Here is a 17,427-nt window from a genome sequence, read left to right as displayed (position 1 = left end):
CCAGGTGCGATCTCACCAATACCTTATATAACTGCAGCAATACCTCCCTGTTTTTATATTCTATCCCCCTAGCAATAAAAGCCAACATTCCATTGGCCTTCTTGATCACCTGCTGCACCTGCAAACTAACTTTTTGATTTTCTTGCACTGGGACCCCCAGATCCCTTTGCACTGCAGTACTTTCCAGTTTCTCGCCATTAAGATAATAACTTGCTCTCTGATTTTTCCTGCCAAAGTGCATAACCTCACATTTTCCAATATTGTATTGCATCTGCCAAATCTCCGCCCACTCACCCAGCCTGTCTATATCCCCTTGTAGGTTTTTTATGTCCTCCTCACTCTCTACTTTCCCTCCCATCTTTGTATCATCTGCAAACTTTGATATGTTACACTCGGTCCCCTCCTCCAAATCGTGAATATAGATTGTAAAGAGTTGGGGACCCAGCACTGACCCCTGCGGAACACCACTGGCTACTGGTTGCCAGTCCGAGAATGAACCATTTATCCCAACTCTCTGCTTCCTGTTAGATAACCAATCCTCCACCCATGCCAGAATATTACCCCCAATCCAGTGATTCTTTATCTTGAGCAATAATCTTTTATGTGGCACCTTGTCGAATGCCTTCTGGAAGTCTAAATACACTACGTCCACTGGTTCCCCTTTGTTAATCCCTCTCTAACCCTCACTCCCCGTGTTAACCTCTCTCTAACCCTCACTCCCCCTGTGTTAATCCCTCTCTACCCCTCACTCCTCCTGTGTTAATCCCTCTCTAACCCTCAGTCCCCCGTGTTAATCCCTCTCTAACCCTCACTCCCCCGTGTTAATCCCTCTCTAACCCTCACTCCCCCTGTGTTAATCCCTCTCTAACCCTCACTCCCCCTGTGTTAATCCCTCTCTAACCCTCACTCCCCCTGTGTTAATCCCTCTCTAACCCTCACTCCCCCTGTGTTAATCCCTCTCTAACCCTCACTCCCCCTGTGTTAATCCCTCTCTAACCCTCACTCCCCCTGTGTTAATCCCTCTCTAACCCTCACTCCCCCTGTGTTAATCCCTCTCTAACACTCACTCCCCCATGTTAATCCCTCTCTAACCCTTACTCCCCCGTGTTAATCCCTCTCTAACACTCACTCCCCCTGTGTTAATTCCTCTCTCTAATTCTCTTGCAGTTACAAAAACAAAGAGAAGCAGGAACTGGAGCTGATCAGAGGAGAGGCAGATCTAGAAAAGATGTGGGACCAGATTGTCGATAGACGCCTTACTCTATGGTGCAAGGTAAGAGTGAGCAGGTCAGCTCAGGTTCGGAACAGGTGATATTTTGTGGCAACCAGCAGACTAAATCTTGCCTGGGCCATGTATCTTGGCACTGCATGTGCACAACAATACACACGCTGCAGTCCACGCACACTGCCATAAACAAACTGCAGTACACACACACTGTAGTGTATACACACACACACACACACACACACACTGCAGTAAACAAACTGCAGTACGCACACACTGCAGTAAACAAACTGCAGTACGCACACACTGCAGTAAACAAACTGCAGTACACACACACACACACACACACACAGACACACACAGCAGTAAACAAACTGCAGTACACACACACACTGCAGTACACACAGACACACACAGCAGTAAACAAACTGCAGTACACACACACACTGCAGTACACACACACACACACACACTGCAGTACACACACACACACACACACACTGCAGTACACACACACACTGCAGTACACACACACACACACACACACACACACACACACTCTGCAGTACACACACACACACACACACACACTGCAGTACACACACACACTGCAGTACACACACACACACTGCAGTACACACACACACTGCAGTACACACACACACACACACACACACTGCAGTAAACAAACTGCAGTACGCACACACACGCGCACACATACACGCACACACTGCAGTACACACACACTGCAGTAAACAAACTGCAGTACGCACACACACACACGCACACACTGCAGTACACACACACACACACAGACACAGCAGTAAACAAACTGCAGTACACACACACACACACAGACACAGCAGTAAACAAACTGCAGTACACACACACACAGCAGTACACACACACACACACACTGCAGTACACACACACACACTGCAGTACACATACACACACACACACACACACACACACACTGCAACACACACACACACACACACTGCAGTACACACACACACACTGCAGTACACACACACACACTGCAGTACACACACACACACTGCAGTACACACACACACTGCAGTACACACACACACACACTGCAGTAAACAAACTGCAGTATGCACACACACTGCAGTAAACAAACTGCAGTACGCACACACGTGCACACATACACGCACACACTGCAGTACACGCACACTGCAGTAAACAAACTGCAGTACGCACACACACACACGCACACACTGCAGTACACGCACACTGCAGTAAACAAACTGTAGTATGCACACACACTGCAGTGAACAAACTGCAGTACGCACACACGCTGCAGTAAACAAACTGCAGTACGCACACACACACTGCAGTGAACAAACTGCAGTACGCACACACGCTGCAGTACGCACACACGCTGCAGTACGCACACACTGCAGTACACACAGGCTGCAGTACACACAGGCTGCAGTACACACAGGCTGCAGTACACACAGGCTGCAGTACACACACACTGCAGTACACAGGCTGCAGTACACACACACTGCAGTACACAGGCTGCAGTACACACACACTGCACTACACACACACACTGCAGTACACACACACTGCACTACACACACACGCTGCAGTACACGCACACGCTGGAAGACACGCACACGCTGCAGTACACGCACACGCTGCAGTAAACAAACTGCAGTACGCGCACACGCTGCAGTACGCGCACACGCTGCAGTACACGCACACACGCTGCAGTAAACAAACTGCAGTACACACACGCTGCAATAAACAAACTGCAGTACACACACGCTGCAGTACACACGCTGGAAGACACGCACACACAGTACGCACTCGCTGCAGTACACGCAATCGCTGCAGTACACGCACACGCTGCAGTAAACAAACTGCAGTACACGCACACTGCAGTACACACACACTCGCTGCAGTACACACACACTCGCTGCAGTACACACACACACACACGCTGCAGTACACACACACACACACACACACACACACGCTGCAGTACACACACACACACACACACACACACACGCTGCAGTACACACACACACACACGCTGCAGTACACACACACACACACACACACACACGCTGCAGTACACACACACACACGCTGCAGTACACACACACACACGCTGCAGTACACACACACACACACACACACACACACACGCTGTAGTACACACACGCAGTACACGCACACGCTGCAGTAAACAAACTGCAGTACACGCACACGCTGGAAGACACGCACACTGCAGTACACACACACTCGCTGCAGTACACACACACTCGCTGCAGTACACACACACTCGCTGCAGTACACACACACTCGCTGCAGTACACACACACACACACACGCTGCAGTACACACACACACACACACACACACACACACGCTGCAGTACACACACACACACACACACACATGCTGCAGTACACACACACACACACACACGCTGCAGTACACACACACACACACACGCAGCAGTACACACACGCTGCAGTACACACACACACACACGCTGTAGTACACACACGCTGCAGTACACACACGCTGCAGTACACACACGCTGCAGTACACACACGCTGCAGTAAACAAACTGTAGTACACGCACACTGCAGTTCATGCACACATTGCAGTTCATGCACACATTGCAGTTCATGCATACACTGCAGTACACATTAAATAAAATCTGGAATTAAAATACTAGTATCAGTAATGGTGGCCATGAAACTACCGGATTGTTGTAAAAATCCATCTGGTTCACTAATGCCCTTTAGGGAAGGAAACCTGCCGTCCTTACCCGGTCTGGCCGAAATGTGACTCCAGACCCACAGCAATGTGGTTGATTCTTAATCGCCCTCTGAAATGGCCTAACAAGCCACTCAATTGTAAAATCTTGCTAAAAATAGTCATAATAAGAATAAAACCGGACGGACCACCCGGCATCGGACCACTAGGCACCGGACACGACAAAGGCAAACCAAGCCCAGTCGACCCTGCAAGGTCCTCCTTACTAACATCTGGGGACTTGTGCCAAAATTGGGAGAGCTGTCCCACAGATGAGTCAAGCAACAGCCTGACATAGCCATACTCACAGAATCATACCTTTCAGCCAACGTCCCAGACTCTTCCATCACCATCCCTGGGTATGTCCTGTCCCACCGGCAGGACAGACCCACCAGAGGTGGCGGTACAGTGATATACAGTCAGGAGGGAGTGGCCCTGGGAGTCCTCAACATTGACTCTGGACCCCGTGAAACCTCATGGCATCAAGTCAAACATGGTCAAGGAAACCTCCTGCTGATTACCACCTACCGTCCTCCCTCAGCTGATGAATCAGTCCTCCTCCAGGTTGAACACCACTTGGAGGAAGCACTGAGGGTAGCAAGGGCACAAAATGTACTCTGGGTGGGGGACTTCAATGTCCATCACCAAGAGTGGCTCGGTAGCACCACTACTGACCGAGCTGGCCGAGTCCTGAAGGACAGAGCTGCCAGAGTGGGCCTGCGGCAGGTGGTGAGAGAACCAACACGAGGGAAAAACTTACTTGACCTCGTCCTCACCAATCTATCTGTCGCAAATGCATCTGTCCATGACAGTATTGGTAGGAGTGACCACCACACAGTCCTCGTGGAGATGAAGTCCCGTCTTCGCACTGAGGACACCATCCAACGTGTTGTGTGGCACTACCACCGTGCTAAATGGGATAGATTCAGAACAGATCTAGCAGCTCATAACTGGGCATCCATGAGGTGCTGTGGGCCATCAGCAGCAGCAGAATTGTATTCCAGCACAATCTGTAACCTCATGGCCCGGCATATTCCTCACTCTACCATTACCAACAAGCCAGGGGATCAACCCTGGTTCAATGAGGAGTGCAGAAGAGCATGCCAGGAGCAGCACCAGGCGTACCTAAAAATGAGGTGCCAACCTGGTGAAGCTACAACACAGGACTACATGCATGCTAAACAGCGGAAGCAACATGCAATAGACAGAACTAAGCGATTCTACACCAACGGATCAGATCAAAGCTCTGCAGTCCTGCCACATCCAGTCGTGAATGGTGGTGGACAATTAAACAACTAACGGGAGGAGGAGGCTCTGCAAACATCCCCATCCTCAATGATGGTGGAGTCCAGCACGTGAGTGCAAAAGACAAGGCTGAAGCGTTTGCAACCATCTTCAGCCAGAAGTGCCGAGTGGATGATCCATCTCAGCCTCCTCCCGATATCCCCACCATCGCGGAAGCCAGTCTTCAGCCAATTCAATTCACTCCACGTGATATCAAGAAACGGCTGAGTGCACTGGATACAGCAAAGGCTATGGGCCCCGACAACATCCCAGCTGTAGTGCTGAAGACTTGTGCTCCAGAACTAGCTGCGCCTCTAGCCAAGCTGTTCCAGTACAGCTACAACACTGGCATCTACCCGACAATGTGGAAAATTGCCCAGGTATGTCCTGTCCACAAAAAGGACAAATCCAATCCGGCCAATTACCGCCCCACCAGTCTACTCTCAATCATCAGCAAAGTGATGGAAGGTGTCGTCGACAGTGCTATCAAGCGGCACTTACTCACCAATAACCTGCTCACCGATCCTCAGTTTGGGTTCCGCCAGGACCACTCGGCTCCAGACCTCATTACAGCCTTGGCCCAAACATGGACAAAAGAGCTGAATTCCAGAGGTGAGGCGAGAGTGACTGCCCTCAAATAATGAAGCAGTCCGAGCCTGCATGCAGCAAGACCTGGACAAGATCCAGGCTTGGGCTGATAAGTGGCAAGTAACATTCGTGCCAGGCAATGATCATCTCCAACAAGAGAGAGTCTAACCACTTCCCCGTGACATTCAACGGCATTACCATCGCCGAATCCCCCACCATCAACATCCTGGGGGTCACCACTGAACAGAAACTTAACTGGACCAGCCATGTAAATACTGTGGCTACAAGAGCAGATCAGAGGCTGGGTATTCTGCGACGAGTGTCTCACCTCCTGACTCTCCAAAGCCTTTCCACCATCAGGAGTGTGATGGAATACTCTCCACTTGCCTGGATGAGTGCAGCTCCAACAACACTCAAGAAGCTCAACACCATCCAGGACAAAGCAGCCCGCTTGATTGGCACCCCATCCACCACCCTAAACATTCACTCTCTTCACCACCGGCACACTGTGGCTGCAGTGTGTACCATCCACATGATGCACTGCAGAAACTCGCCAAGGCTTCTTCGACAGCACCTCCCAAACCCGCGACCTCTACCACCTAGAAGGACAAGAGCAGCAGGTACATGGGAACAAGACCACCTGCACGTTCCCCTCCAAGTCACACACCATCCCGACTTGGAAATATATCGCTGTTCCTTCATCATCGCTGGGTCAAAATCCTGGAACTCCCTTCCTAACAGCACTGTGCGAGAACCTTCACCACACAGACTTACACGCACACACACACACACACACAGCAGTACACGCACACACACAGCAGTACACGCACACACACAGCAGTACACGCACACGCAGCAATACACGCACACACTGCAGTTATGCACACTGGAATACACGCGCACACTGGACTACACGCGCACACTGCAGTACAAACACTGCAGTACACGCGCGCGCACTGCAGTACACACACACTGCAGCACACGCTGCGGTGCACTCACACACATTGCAGTACACTCACACTGCAATACGCACACTCTGCAATATACACACTGCAGTACACGCGCACACTGCAATACATACACTCTGCAGTACACGCGCACACTACAGTACACGCGCACACTGCAAGACACACACACTGCAATACAGACACACACTGCAGTAAACACACACATTGCAATACAGACACACACTGCAGTAAACAGACACACACTGCAATACACACACACACTGCAATACACACACTGCAATACAGACACACACTGCAGTAAACACACACATTGCAATACAGACACGCACTGCAGTACACGCACGCACTGCAGTACACAGGTACATCAGTCCACACACACTGCCGAACTATCCTCTCTAACCTGACCCTTTATTGCAGTGCGTGGACCCGTTGGCTGGGAGACAGGTGTTGTACAGAACCCTGGCCCTGTACAACTATAATGGCCAAGGCCCAGAGGATGTGGAGTTTAACGAGGGTGATGTCATCGATGTGCTGTCTGAAGGTAGGACATAATCTGAGACAGTCTCGCTCAGGGGCTAGCGGGTATTAGACCCACGGTACACTGTACTAGACGCTGTGCTCCTGGGGAGACGCTGTGCTCCTGGGGAGACACTGTACTACTGGGGACCCACTGTACGAATGGGGGAGACACTGTGCTAATGGGCAGGTACTATCACCATGCTAAATGGGATAGATTCAGAAAAGATCTAGCAGCTCAAAACTGGGCATCCATGAGGCACTGTGGGCCATCAGCAGCAGCAGAATTGTATTCCAGCACAATCTGTAACCTCATGGCCCGGCATATTCCTCACTCTACCATTACCAACAAGCCAGGGGATCAACCCTGGTTCAATGAGGAGTGCAGAAGAGCATGCCAGGAGCAGCACCAGGCGTACCTAAAAATGAGGTGCCAACCTGGTGAAGCTACAACTCAGGACTACATGCATGCTAAACAGCGGAAGCAACATGCTATAGACAGAGCTAAGCGATTCCACAACCAACGGATCAGATCAAAGCTCTGCAGTCCTGCCACATCCAGTCGTGAATGGTGGTGGACAATTAAACAACTAACGGGAGGAGGAGGCTCTGTAAACATCCCCATCCTCAATGATGGCGGAGTCCAGCACGTGAGTGCAAAAGACAAGGCTGAAGCGTTTGCAACCATCTTCAGCCAGAAGTGCCGAGTGGATGATCCATCTCTGCCTCCTCCCGATATCCCCACCATCACAGAAGCCAGTCTTCAGCCAATTCGATTCACTCCACGTGATATCAAGAAACGGCTGAGTGCACTGGATACAGGAAAGGCTATGGGCCCCGACAACATCCCGGCTGTAGTGCTGAAGACTTGTGCTCCAGAACTAGCTGCGCCTCCAGCCAAACTGTTCCAGTACAGCTACAACACTGGCATCTACCCGACAATGTGGAAAGTTGCCCAGGTATGTCCTGTCCACAAAAAGGACAAATCCAATCCGGCCAATTACCACCCCATCAGTCTACTCTCAATCATCAGCAAAGTGATGGAAGGTGTCGTCGACAGTGCTATCAAGCGGCACTTACTCACCAATAACCTGCTCACCGATACTCAGTTTGGGTTCCGCCAGGACCACTCGGCTCCAGACCTCATTACAGCCTTGGTCCAAACATGGACAAAAGAGCTGAATTCCAGAGGTGAGGTGAGAGTGACTGCCCTTGACATCAAGGCAGCATTTGACCGAGTGTGGCACCAAGGAGCCCTAGTAAAATTGAAGTCAATGGGAATCAGGGGGAAAACTCTCCAGTGGCTGGAGTCATACCTAGCACAAAGGAAGATGGTAGTGGTTGTTGGAGGCCAATCATCTCAGCCCCAGGGCATTGCTGCAGGAGTTCCTCAGGGCAGTGTCCGAGGCCCAACTTTCTTCAGCTGCTTCATCAATGACCTTCCCTCCATCATAAGGTCAGAAATGGGGATGTTCGCTGATGATTGCACAGTGTTCAGTTCCATTCGCAATCCCTCAGATAATGAAGCAGTCCGAGCCCGCATGCAGCAAGACCTGGACAACATCCAGGCTTGGGCTGATAAGTGGCAAGTAACATTTGCGCCAGACAAGTGCCAGGCAATGACCATCTCCAACAAGAGAGAATCTAACCACCACCCCTTGACATTCAACGGCATTACCATCACCGAATCCCCCACCATCAACATCCTGGGGGTCACCATTGACAAGAAAGTTAACTGGACCAGCCATATCAATACAGTGGCTACAAGAGCAGGTCAGAGGCTGGGTATTCTGCGGCGAGTGACTCACCTCCTGACTCCCCAAAACCTTTCCACCATCCACAAGGCACAAGTCAGGAGTGTGATGGAATACTCTCCACTTGCCTGGATGAGTGCAGCTCCAACAACACAAGAAGCTCGACACCATCCAGGACAAAGCAGCCCACTTGATTGGCACCCCATCCACCACCCTAAACATTCACTCCCTTCACCACCGGCGCACCGTGGCTGCAGTGTGTACCATCCACAGGATGCACTGCAGCAACTCGCCAAGGCTTCTTCGACAGCACCTCCCAAACCCGCGACCTCTACCACCTGGAAGGACAAGAGCAGCAGGAACATGGGAACAACACCACCTGCACGTTCCCCTCCAAGCCACACACCATCCCGACTTGGAAATATATCGCTGTTCCTTCATCGTCGCTGGGTCAAAATCCTGGAACTCCCTCCCTAACAGCACTGTGGGAGAACCGTCACCACACGGACTGCAGCGGTTCAAGAAGGCGGCTCACCACCACCTTCTCAAGGGCAATTAGGGATGGGCAATAAATGCAGGCCTCGCCAGTGGCTGGAGGAGACACTTTACTACTGGGGAGATACTGTACGAATGGGGAGACACTATGAATGGGGAGATACTGTACTCATGGAGAGACACTGTACAAACGGGGGAGACACTGTACGAATGGGGGAGACACTGTGCATATCATGGAGGTGTACTTTAAAGGGGAGCTGCTGCACAGATGGGCTTGCACTGTATTGCTGGGACGAGCTCCCCATTAATACAGCCCCCTCCCAATCAAAACAGCCCCCCTCCCCATCAAAACAGCCCCCCTCCCCATCAAAACAGCCCCCTCCCCAATCAATACATTCCCTTCCCATCGCTACAAACCCAACCCATCAATGCGGCCTCTCCCCATCAATGCAGCCCCTCTCCTATCAATAAAGCCTCTCCCCTATCATTACAGCCCCACTGCATCATTACAGCCCCTCCCCAACATTACAGTCCCTCCCCATCATTAAAATCCCTTCCCCATCAATAAAGCCCCACCCCATCATTACAGCCCCTCTACATCATTGCAGCCCCACCCTAATATTACAGCCCCTCCCCATCATTGAAACCCCTGCCCCATCTATACAGCCCCCCATCAATAAAGCCCTTGCCCCTTTAATACAGCCCATCACCATCGATACAGCTCTCCCCCATCAATACTATGGACCAGCAAGCCACTCAGTTAAAGGCGGCGGCTCACCACCACCTTCTCGAGGGCAATTAGGGATGGGCAATAAATGCCGGCCTCGCCAGCGATGCCCACATCCCATGAATAAATTTTTAAAAATAGGACCCCTCCCCTTCAATACAGCCCCTCCCCCATCAATACAACCCCTCTCCTTCAATACAGCCCCTCCCCCATCAATACAACCCCTCCCCCATCAATACAACCCCTCCCCCATCAATACAGCCCCTCCCCATCAATGCAGCCCCTCCCCATCAATACAACCCCTCCCCATCAGTACAGCCCCTCCCCATCAGTACAGCCCCTCCCCATCAATGCAGCCCCTCCCCATCAATACAACCCCTCCCCATCAGTACAGCCCCTCCCCATCAGTACAGCCCCTCCCCATCAATACAGCCCCTCCCCATCAATACAGCCCCTCCCCATCAATACAGCCCCTCCCCATCAATACAACCCCTCCCCATCAATACAGCCCCTCCCCATCAATACAGCCCCTCCCCATCAATACAGCCCCTCCCCATCAATACAGCCCCTCCCCATCAATACAACCCCTCCCCCATCAATACAGCCCCTCTCCTTCAATACAGCCCCTCCCCCATCAATACAGCCCCTCCCTATCAATACAACCCCTCCCCCATCAATACAGCCCCTCTCCTTCAATACAGCCCCTCCCCCATCAATACAGCCCCTCCCCCATCAATACAATCTCTTCCCATCAATACAACACATCCCCCATCAATAGGGCCCCTTCCCTCATCAATAGGGCCCCTCCCCTTTCAATACAACCTCTCCCCATCAATATAGCCCCTCCCCCTTTGATACAGCCCCTCCTAATCCATACTGAACTATCTGCTCTTCCCCGTGGGGTCTGGCCTCCTGGGCCGTGGGGTCTGGCCTCCTGGGCCGTGGGGTCTGGCCTCCTGGGCCGTGGGGTCTGGCCTCCTGGGCCGTGGGGTCTGGCCTCCTGGGCTACCTCATGATATTTTAATCTGTTTTCTTGCAGTGAACGAGGAGTGGCTGGAGGGACATTCCGGCGGGAACATCGGCATCTTCCCCAGGTGTTTTGTCAGACCAGGAAACTTGGAAATGGTCGACACCGAGGAGATCTGAAGTCAACGGCTCCTCCTCCTTCACTCCTCACTCCCCACTTCTCCCTCACTCCCCACTTCTCCCTCACTCCTCAATCCTCCCTCACTCCCCACTCCTCCCTCAATCCTCCCTCACTCCCCACTCCTCCCTCAGTCCCCACTCCTCGCTCACTCCCCACTCCTCCCTCACTCCCCACTCCTCCCTCAATCCTCCCTCACTCCCCACTCCCCCTCAATCCTCCCTCACTCCCCACTCCCCTTTACTCCCCCCTCACTCCACACTCACCTTTACTCCCCCCTCACTCCCCACTACTCCCAAATCCCCACTCTCCCTCACTCTCCCTCCCCACTCTCCTCACTGGTGAAACTCTGGGAAGCCGAGTTTTGTGGATTGGAGACAGCGAGTGAAGAATTTCACTGCTCGGCAAGGAGGGGAGAGTAAGGGGGCTGACACTTCTGGAAGGGGGATGGGGAGAACTTTAATCTCTGGGGGAGGGGGAGTCAAGGGGTAGAGGGAGTGGGCGAGCTCAGTGGGTGGGAGGGAGCCAGCTCAGGGGGAGGGGTGAGCTCTAGGGGAGGAAGAGGTGAGGAGGAGGAAAGGGGGCAAGCTCTGGGGGAGGGCGAGATCTGGGAGAGGGGGCGAGCTCTCTGGGAGAGGGGGCGAGATCTGGGGGAGGGGAGGTGAAGGGGAGAGGGGGCAAGCTCTGGGGGAGAGGGGGTGAGCTCTGGGGGAGGGGTAGGCGAAGGGAGAGGGGGTGAGCTCTGGGAGGGGAGAGGGGGTGAGCTCTGGGGGAGAAGGGGCGAGCTCTGGGAGAGGGAGAGGGAGGCGAAGGGGAGAGGGGGCGAGCTCTGGGAGAGGGGGAGAGGGAGGTGAAGGGGAGAGGGGGCGAGGTCTGGGGGAGGCGAAGGGGAGAGGGGGCGAGCTCTGGGGGAGGGGGAGGCGAAGGGGAGGGGGGTGAGCTCTGGGGGAGGGGGAGGTGAAGGGGAGAGGGGGCGAGCTCTGGGGGAGGGGGAGGCGAAGGGGAGAGGGGGTGAGCTCTGGGGGAGGTGAAGGGGAGAGGGGGTGAGCTCTGGGGGAAGAGGGGGTGAGCTCTGGGGGAGAGGGAGGTGAAAGGGAGAGGGGGCGAGCTCTGGGGGAGAGGGGGTGAGCACTGGTCATGGTTTCTAATGTAATTGTATTAAAGAGGTGTTGGGGGAATCACCATTCTTTGACTCCGTTGATGTTTGAATTTGTTTGAATGTAGAGCTGATGAATCATCACCTGGACTGGGGAGGAGTCCTCGAGCCCCAGACCCCGTAGAGTGGGGAGTGCTGCACTGTCGGAGGGTCAGTGCTGAGGGAGTGCTGCACTGAGGGAGTGCTGCACTGTCGGAGGGTCAGTGCTGAGGGAGCGTCGGAGGGTCAGTACTGAGGGAGCGTTGCACTGTCGGAGGGTCAGTGCTGAGGGAGTGCTGCACTGTCGGAGGGTCACTGCTGAGGGAGCGCTGCACTGTCGGAGGGTCAGTGCTGAGGGAGTGCTGCACCATCATAGGGGCAGCGTTGAGGGAGCGCCGCACTGTCAGAGGTGCCGTCTTGTGGATGAGACGATAAACCGAGGCCCTGTCTGCCTGGTGGATGTAAAAGATCCCACGGCCACTATTCGAAGAAGAGCAGGGGAGTTCTCCCCGGTGTCCTGGAGCCAATATTTATCCCTCAACCAATGTCACTAAAAGCAGATTATCTGGTCATTATCACATTGTTGTTTGTGGGATCTTGCTGTGCGCAAATTGGCTGTTGCGTTTCCTACATTACAACAGTGAGTACACTTTAAATGTAGCTCTGTGAAGCGCCCTGGGACATGCTGAGGGTGTGAATGGCGCTGTATAATACAAGTCCTTCTTTCCTGCCCTAATGGAACAGTGCATGTGCCAAATTACAACGAACAATCCCACAGCAGATCTGTGAGTATCTACAATCGTCCTACATTGGGCCAGAATTTGCTCTCAGAATAACAGTGAGGTTAATGGTGCTTTCCATTATTTATGTGTAAATCGCACAGCAACTTCAGGCGAGGGGCAGACGTGTGGTTAAACACGGATATCCAAAAGTTGCTGTGCGAGATGTGCTGCTCCGCAGTTAGCTTCGTGAAAACAGCATCTCGCGTCTGTCTCACCATCAAATACATTGAACGGTGTGAAGTTGTTGTATTTTCCTGGTGGAGATGAACTAAACTCTCCACAGAAAGTTAAGTCTGGTCATTTCAGACTAAGTCCCCTTTTAACTACGTGATAAGTGTTAATTACTGCCAGTCAAACTCTCTGCTTGTGAAAATTAACGATTACAAGTGTGGAGTCTCATTCCTTCAGGTTTTAATTGTTGGGGATTTAAAAAATGTCAAATTTTAAATTTAATTTTTTTTCTTTTCTGACTTTTTTCTTTCTTAATCCAATCTTTCTTTCCCTCTCTTTCTCTTTCTCTACCTGAATTGACAATGAATCCACCCACTGTAATTTACTCTTTTCTCAGTACTTGCGCTGGTAATTTCACAATCCTTCGATCTGATTGTTTAAGGAGATACCCAGTTACTTGCCCTGTTCACTCAGGTCCCAGATGCCCTGTTTCCCTCACTGCCCCGTTATCAGCTCGTACTTTAAGCAACTGGCCGCACAAAAAAAATTTAACAACCTAAATGTACAAAGGCAAGTCTAATTAATGGCAGACATTTTAGAGCCCTGCTACAGCAAAAATATGGGCCAAATTTTAAATTCATGATTGATGATACAAAAATTTTAAATTCATGATTGATGATACAAAAATTGTCCGTGTGGTTGACAGTGAGGAGGAAAGCTGTAGACTGCAGGAAGATATCAATGGACTGGTCAGGTGGCAGAAAAGTGGCAAATGGAGTTCAATCCGGAGAAGTGTGAGGTAATGCATTTGGGGAGAGCAAACAAGGCAAGGGAGGATACTGAGAGGTGTAGAGGAAGTGAGGGACCTTGGAGTGCATGTCCACAGATCCCTGAAGGTAGCAGGACAGGGAGATAAGGAGGATAAAACAGCATATGGAATACTTTCCTTTATTAGCCGAGGCATAGAATATAAGAGCAGGGAGGTTATGCTGGAACTGTATAAAACACTGGTTAGGCCACAGCTTGAGTACTGTGTACAGTTCTGGTCACCACATTACAGGAAAGATGTGATTCCACTAGAGAGGGTACAGAGGAGATTTACGAGGATGTTGCCAGGGCTGGATTTTAGCTATGGGGAAAGATTGGATAGGCTGGGGTTGTTTTCTTTGGAATAAAGTCAGCTGAGGGGAGATTTATTTGAGGTATATAAAATTATATGGGGCCTAGAAGAGTGGATAGGAAGGACCTATTTCCCTTTGCATAGGGGTCAGTGACCAGGAGGCATATATTTAAAGTGATTGGTAGAAGGATTAGAGGGGAGCTGAGGAGAAATGTTTTCACCCAGAGGGTGGTGGGGGTCTGGAACTCACTGGGTGGTAGAGGCAGAAACCCTCAACTCATTTAAAAAGTACTTGGATGTGCACCTGAAGTGCTGTAACCCACAGGGCTACGGACCAAGTGCTGGAAAGTGGGATTAGGCTGGATAGCTCTTTTTCGGCCGGCACAGACACAATGGGCCGAATGTCCTCCTTCTGTGCCGTAACTTACCATAATTCTCAGGCTATGGGCGAGGCTGGCATTTATTTCCCATCCCTAATTGCCCTTGAGAGGCTGGTGGTGAGCCGCCTTCTTGAACCGCTGCAGTCCATGTGGTGAAGGTTCTCCCACAATGCTGTTAGGAAGGGAGTTCCAGGATTTTGACCCAGTGACGATGAAGGAACGGCGATATATTTCCAAGTCGGGATGGTGTGTGACTTGGAGGGGAACGTGCAGGTGGTGTTGTTCCCATGCGCCTGCTGCCCTTGTCCTTCTAGGTGGTAGAGGTCGCGGGTTTGGGAGGTGCTGTCGAAGAAGCCTTGGCGAGTTGCTGCAGTGCATCCTGTGGATGGTGCACACTGCAGCCACAGTGCGCCGGTGGTGAAGGGAGTGAATGTTTAGGGTGGTGGATGGGGTGCCAATCAAGCGGGCTGCTTTGTCCTGGATGATGTTGAGCGTCTTGAGTGTTGTTGGAGCTGCACTCATCCAGGCAAGTGGAGAGTATTCCATCACACTCCTGACTTGTGCCTTGCAGATGGCGGAAAGGCTTTGGGGAGTCAGGAGGTGAGTCACTCGCCGCAGAATACCCAGCCTCTGACCTGCTCTTGTAGCCACAGTATATGGCTGGTCCAGTTGAGTTTCTGGTCAATGTTGATGGTGGGGGATTCGGCGATGGTAATGTCAATGAATGTCAAGTGGAGGTGGTTCAACTCTCTGTTGTTGGAGATGGTCATTGCCTGACACTTGTCTAGCGCCAATGTTACTTGCCACTTACCAGCCCAAGCCTGGATGTTGTTCAGGTCTTGATGCAGGCGGGCACAGACTGCTTCATTATCTGAGGCGTTGCGAATGGAACTGAACACTGTGCAATCATCAGTAAACATCCCCACTTCTGACCTTTGATGGAGGGAAGGACATTGATGAAGCAGCTGAAGATGGTTGGGCCTAGGACACTGCCCTGAGGAACTCCTGCAGCAATGCCCTGGGGCTGAGATGATTGGCCTCCAACAACCACTACCATCTTCCTTTGTGCTAGGTATGACTCCAGCCACTGGAGAGTTTTCCCCCTGATTCCCATTGACTTCAATTTTACTAGGGCTCCTTGGTGCCACACTCGGTCAAATGCTGCCTTGATGTCAAGGGCAGTTACTCTCACCTCACCTCTGGAATTCAGCTCTTTTGTCCATGTTTGGACCAAGGCTGTAATGAGGTCTGGAGCCGTGTGGTCCTGGCGGAACCCAAACTGAGCATCGGTGAGCAGGTTATTGGTGAGTAAGTGCCACTTGGTAGCACTGTCGACGACACCTTCCATCACTTTGCTGATGATTGAGAGTAGACTGATGGGGCGGTAATTGGCCGGATTGGATTTGTCCTGCTTTTTGTGGACAGGACATACCTGGGCAATTTGCCACATTGTCGGGTGGATGCCAGTGTTGTAGCTGTACTGGAACAGCTTGGCTAGAGGCACGGCTAGTTCTGGAGCACAAGACTTCAGCACTACAGCCGGGATGTTGTCGGGGCCCATAGTCTTTACTGCGTGCAGTGCACTCAGCCGTTTCTTGATATCATGAATCGAATTGGCTGAAGACTGGCTTCTGTGATGGTGGGGATATCAGGAGGAGGCCGAGATGGATCATCCACTCGGCACTTCTGGCTGAAGATGGTTGCAAACGCTTCAGCCTTGTCTTTTGCACTCACGTGCTGGACTCTGCCATCATTGAGAATGGGGATGTTTGCAGAGCCTCCTCCTCCCGTTAGTTGTTTAATTGTCCACCACCATTCACGACTGGATGTGGCAGGACTGCAGAGCTTTGATCTGATCCGTTAGTTGTGGAATCGCTTCGTTCTGTCTATAGCATGTTGCTTCCACTGTTTAGCATGCATGTAGTCCTGTGTTGTAGTTTCACCAGGTTGGCACCTCATTTTTAGTTATGCCTGGTGCTGCTCCTGGCATGCTCTTCTACACTCCTCATTGAACCAGGGTTGATCCCCTGGCTTGTTGGTAATGGTAGAGTGAGGAATATGCCGGGCCATGAGGTTTCAGATTGTGCTGGAATACAATTCTGCTGCTGCTGATGGCCCACAGTGCCTCATGGATGCCCAGTTTTGAGCTGCTCGATCTGTTCTGAATCTATTCCATTTAGCACGGTGGTAGTGCCACACAACACGTTGGATGGTGTCCTCAGTGCGAAGATGGGACTTCATCTCCATGAGGACTGTGCGGTGGTCACTCCTACCAATACTGTCATGGACAGATGCATCTGCGACAGGTAGATTGGTGAGGACGAGGTCAAGTA

The 17,427-nt window shown here is 51.8% G+C and overlaps 1 protein-coding gene across 2 annotated transcripts in view; it reads left to right on the top strand.

The window, feature by feature from the left end:
• The window catches only part of LOC137308833 (neutrophil cytosol factor 2-like), a 95,898-nt gene extending 84,328 nt beyond the window's left edge, over nucleotides 1–11,570 (top strand). The window contains exons 12-14 of one of the 2 annotated variants that reach the window (XM_067977297.1): nucleotides 1,168–1,273; nucleotides 7,288–7,411; nucleotides 11,402–11,570. In XM_067977297.1, coding sequence (XP_067833398.1) covers nucleotides 1,168–1,273; nucleotides 7,288–7,411; nucleotides 11,402–11,508 — 337 coding nt within the window. In that variant the 3' untranslated portion in view covers nucleotides 11,509–11,570. The remainder of the gene's footprint in view (nucleotides 1–1,167; nucleotides 1,274–7,287; nucleotides 7,412–11,401) is intronic. The other variant, XM_067977298.1, reaches the window with a different exon arrangement.
• The last annotated feature ends 5,857 nt before the right edge of the window (nucleotides 11,571–17,427 follow it).

This window comes from Heptranchias perlo, unplaced genomic scaffold (assembly GCF_035084215.1).
Source record: "Heptranchias perlo isolate sHepPer1 unplaced genomic scaffold, sHepPer1.hap1 HAP1_SCAFFOLD_140, whole genome shotgun sequence".
Lineage (NCBI taxonomy): Eukaryota > Metazoa > Chordata > Chondrichthyes > Hexanchiformes > Hexanchidae > Heptranchias > Heptranchias perlo.
This window is presented reverse-complemented; position numbering and strand designations above follow the sequence as displayed.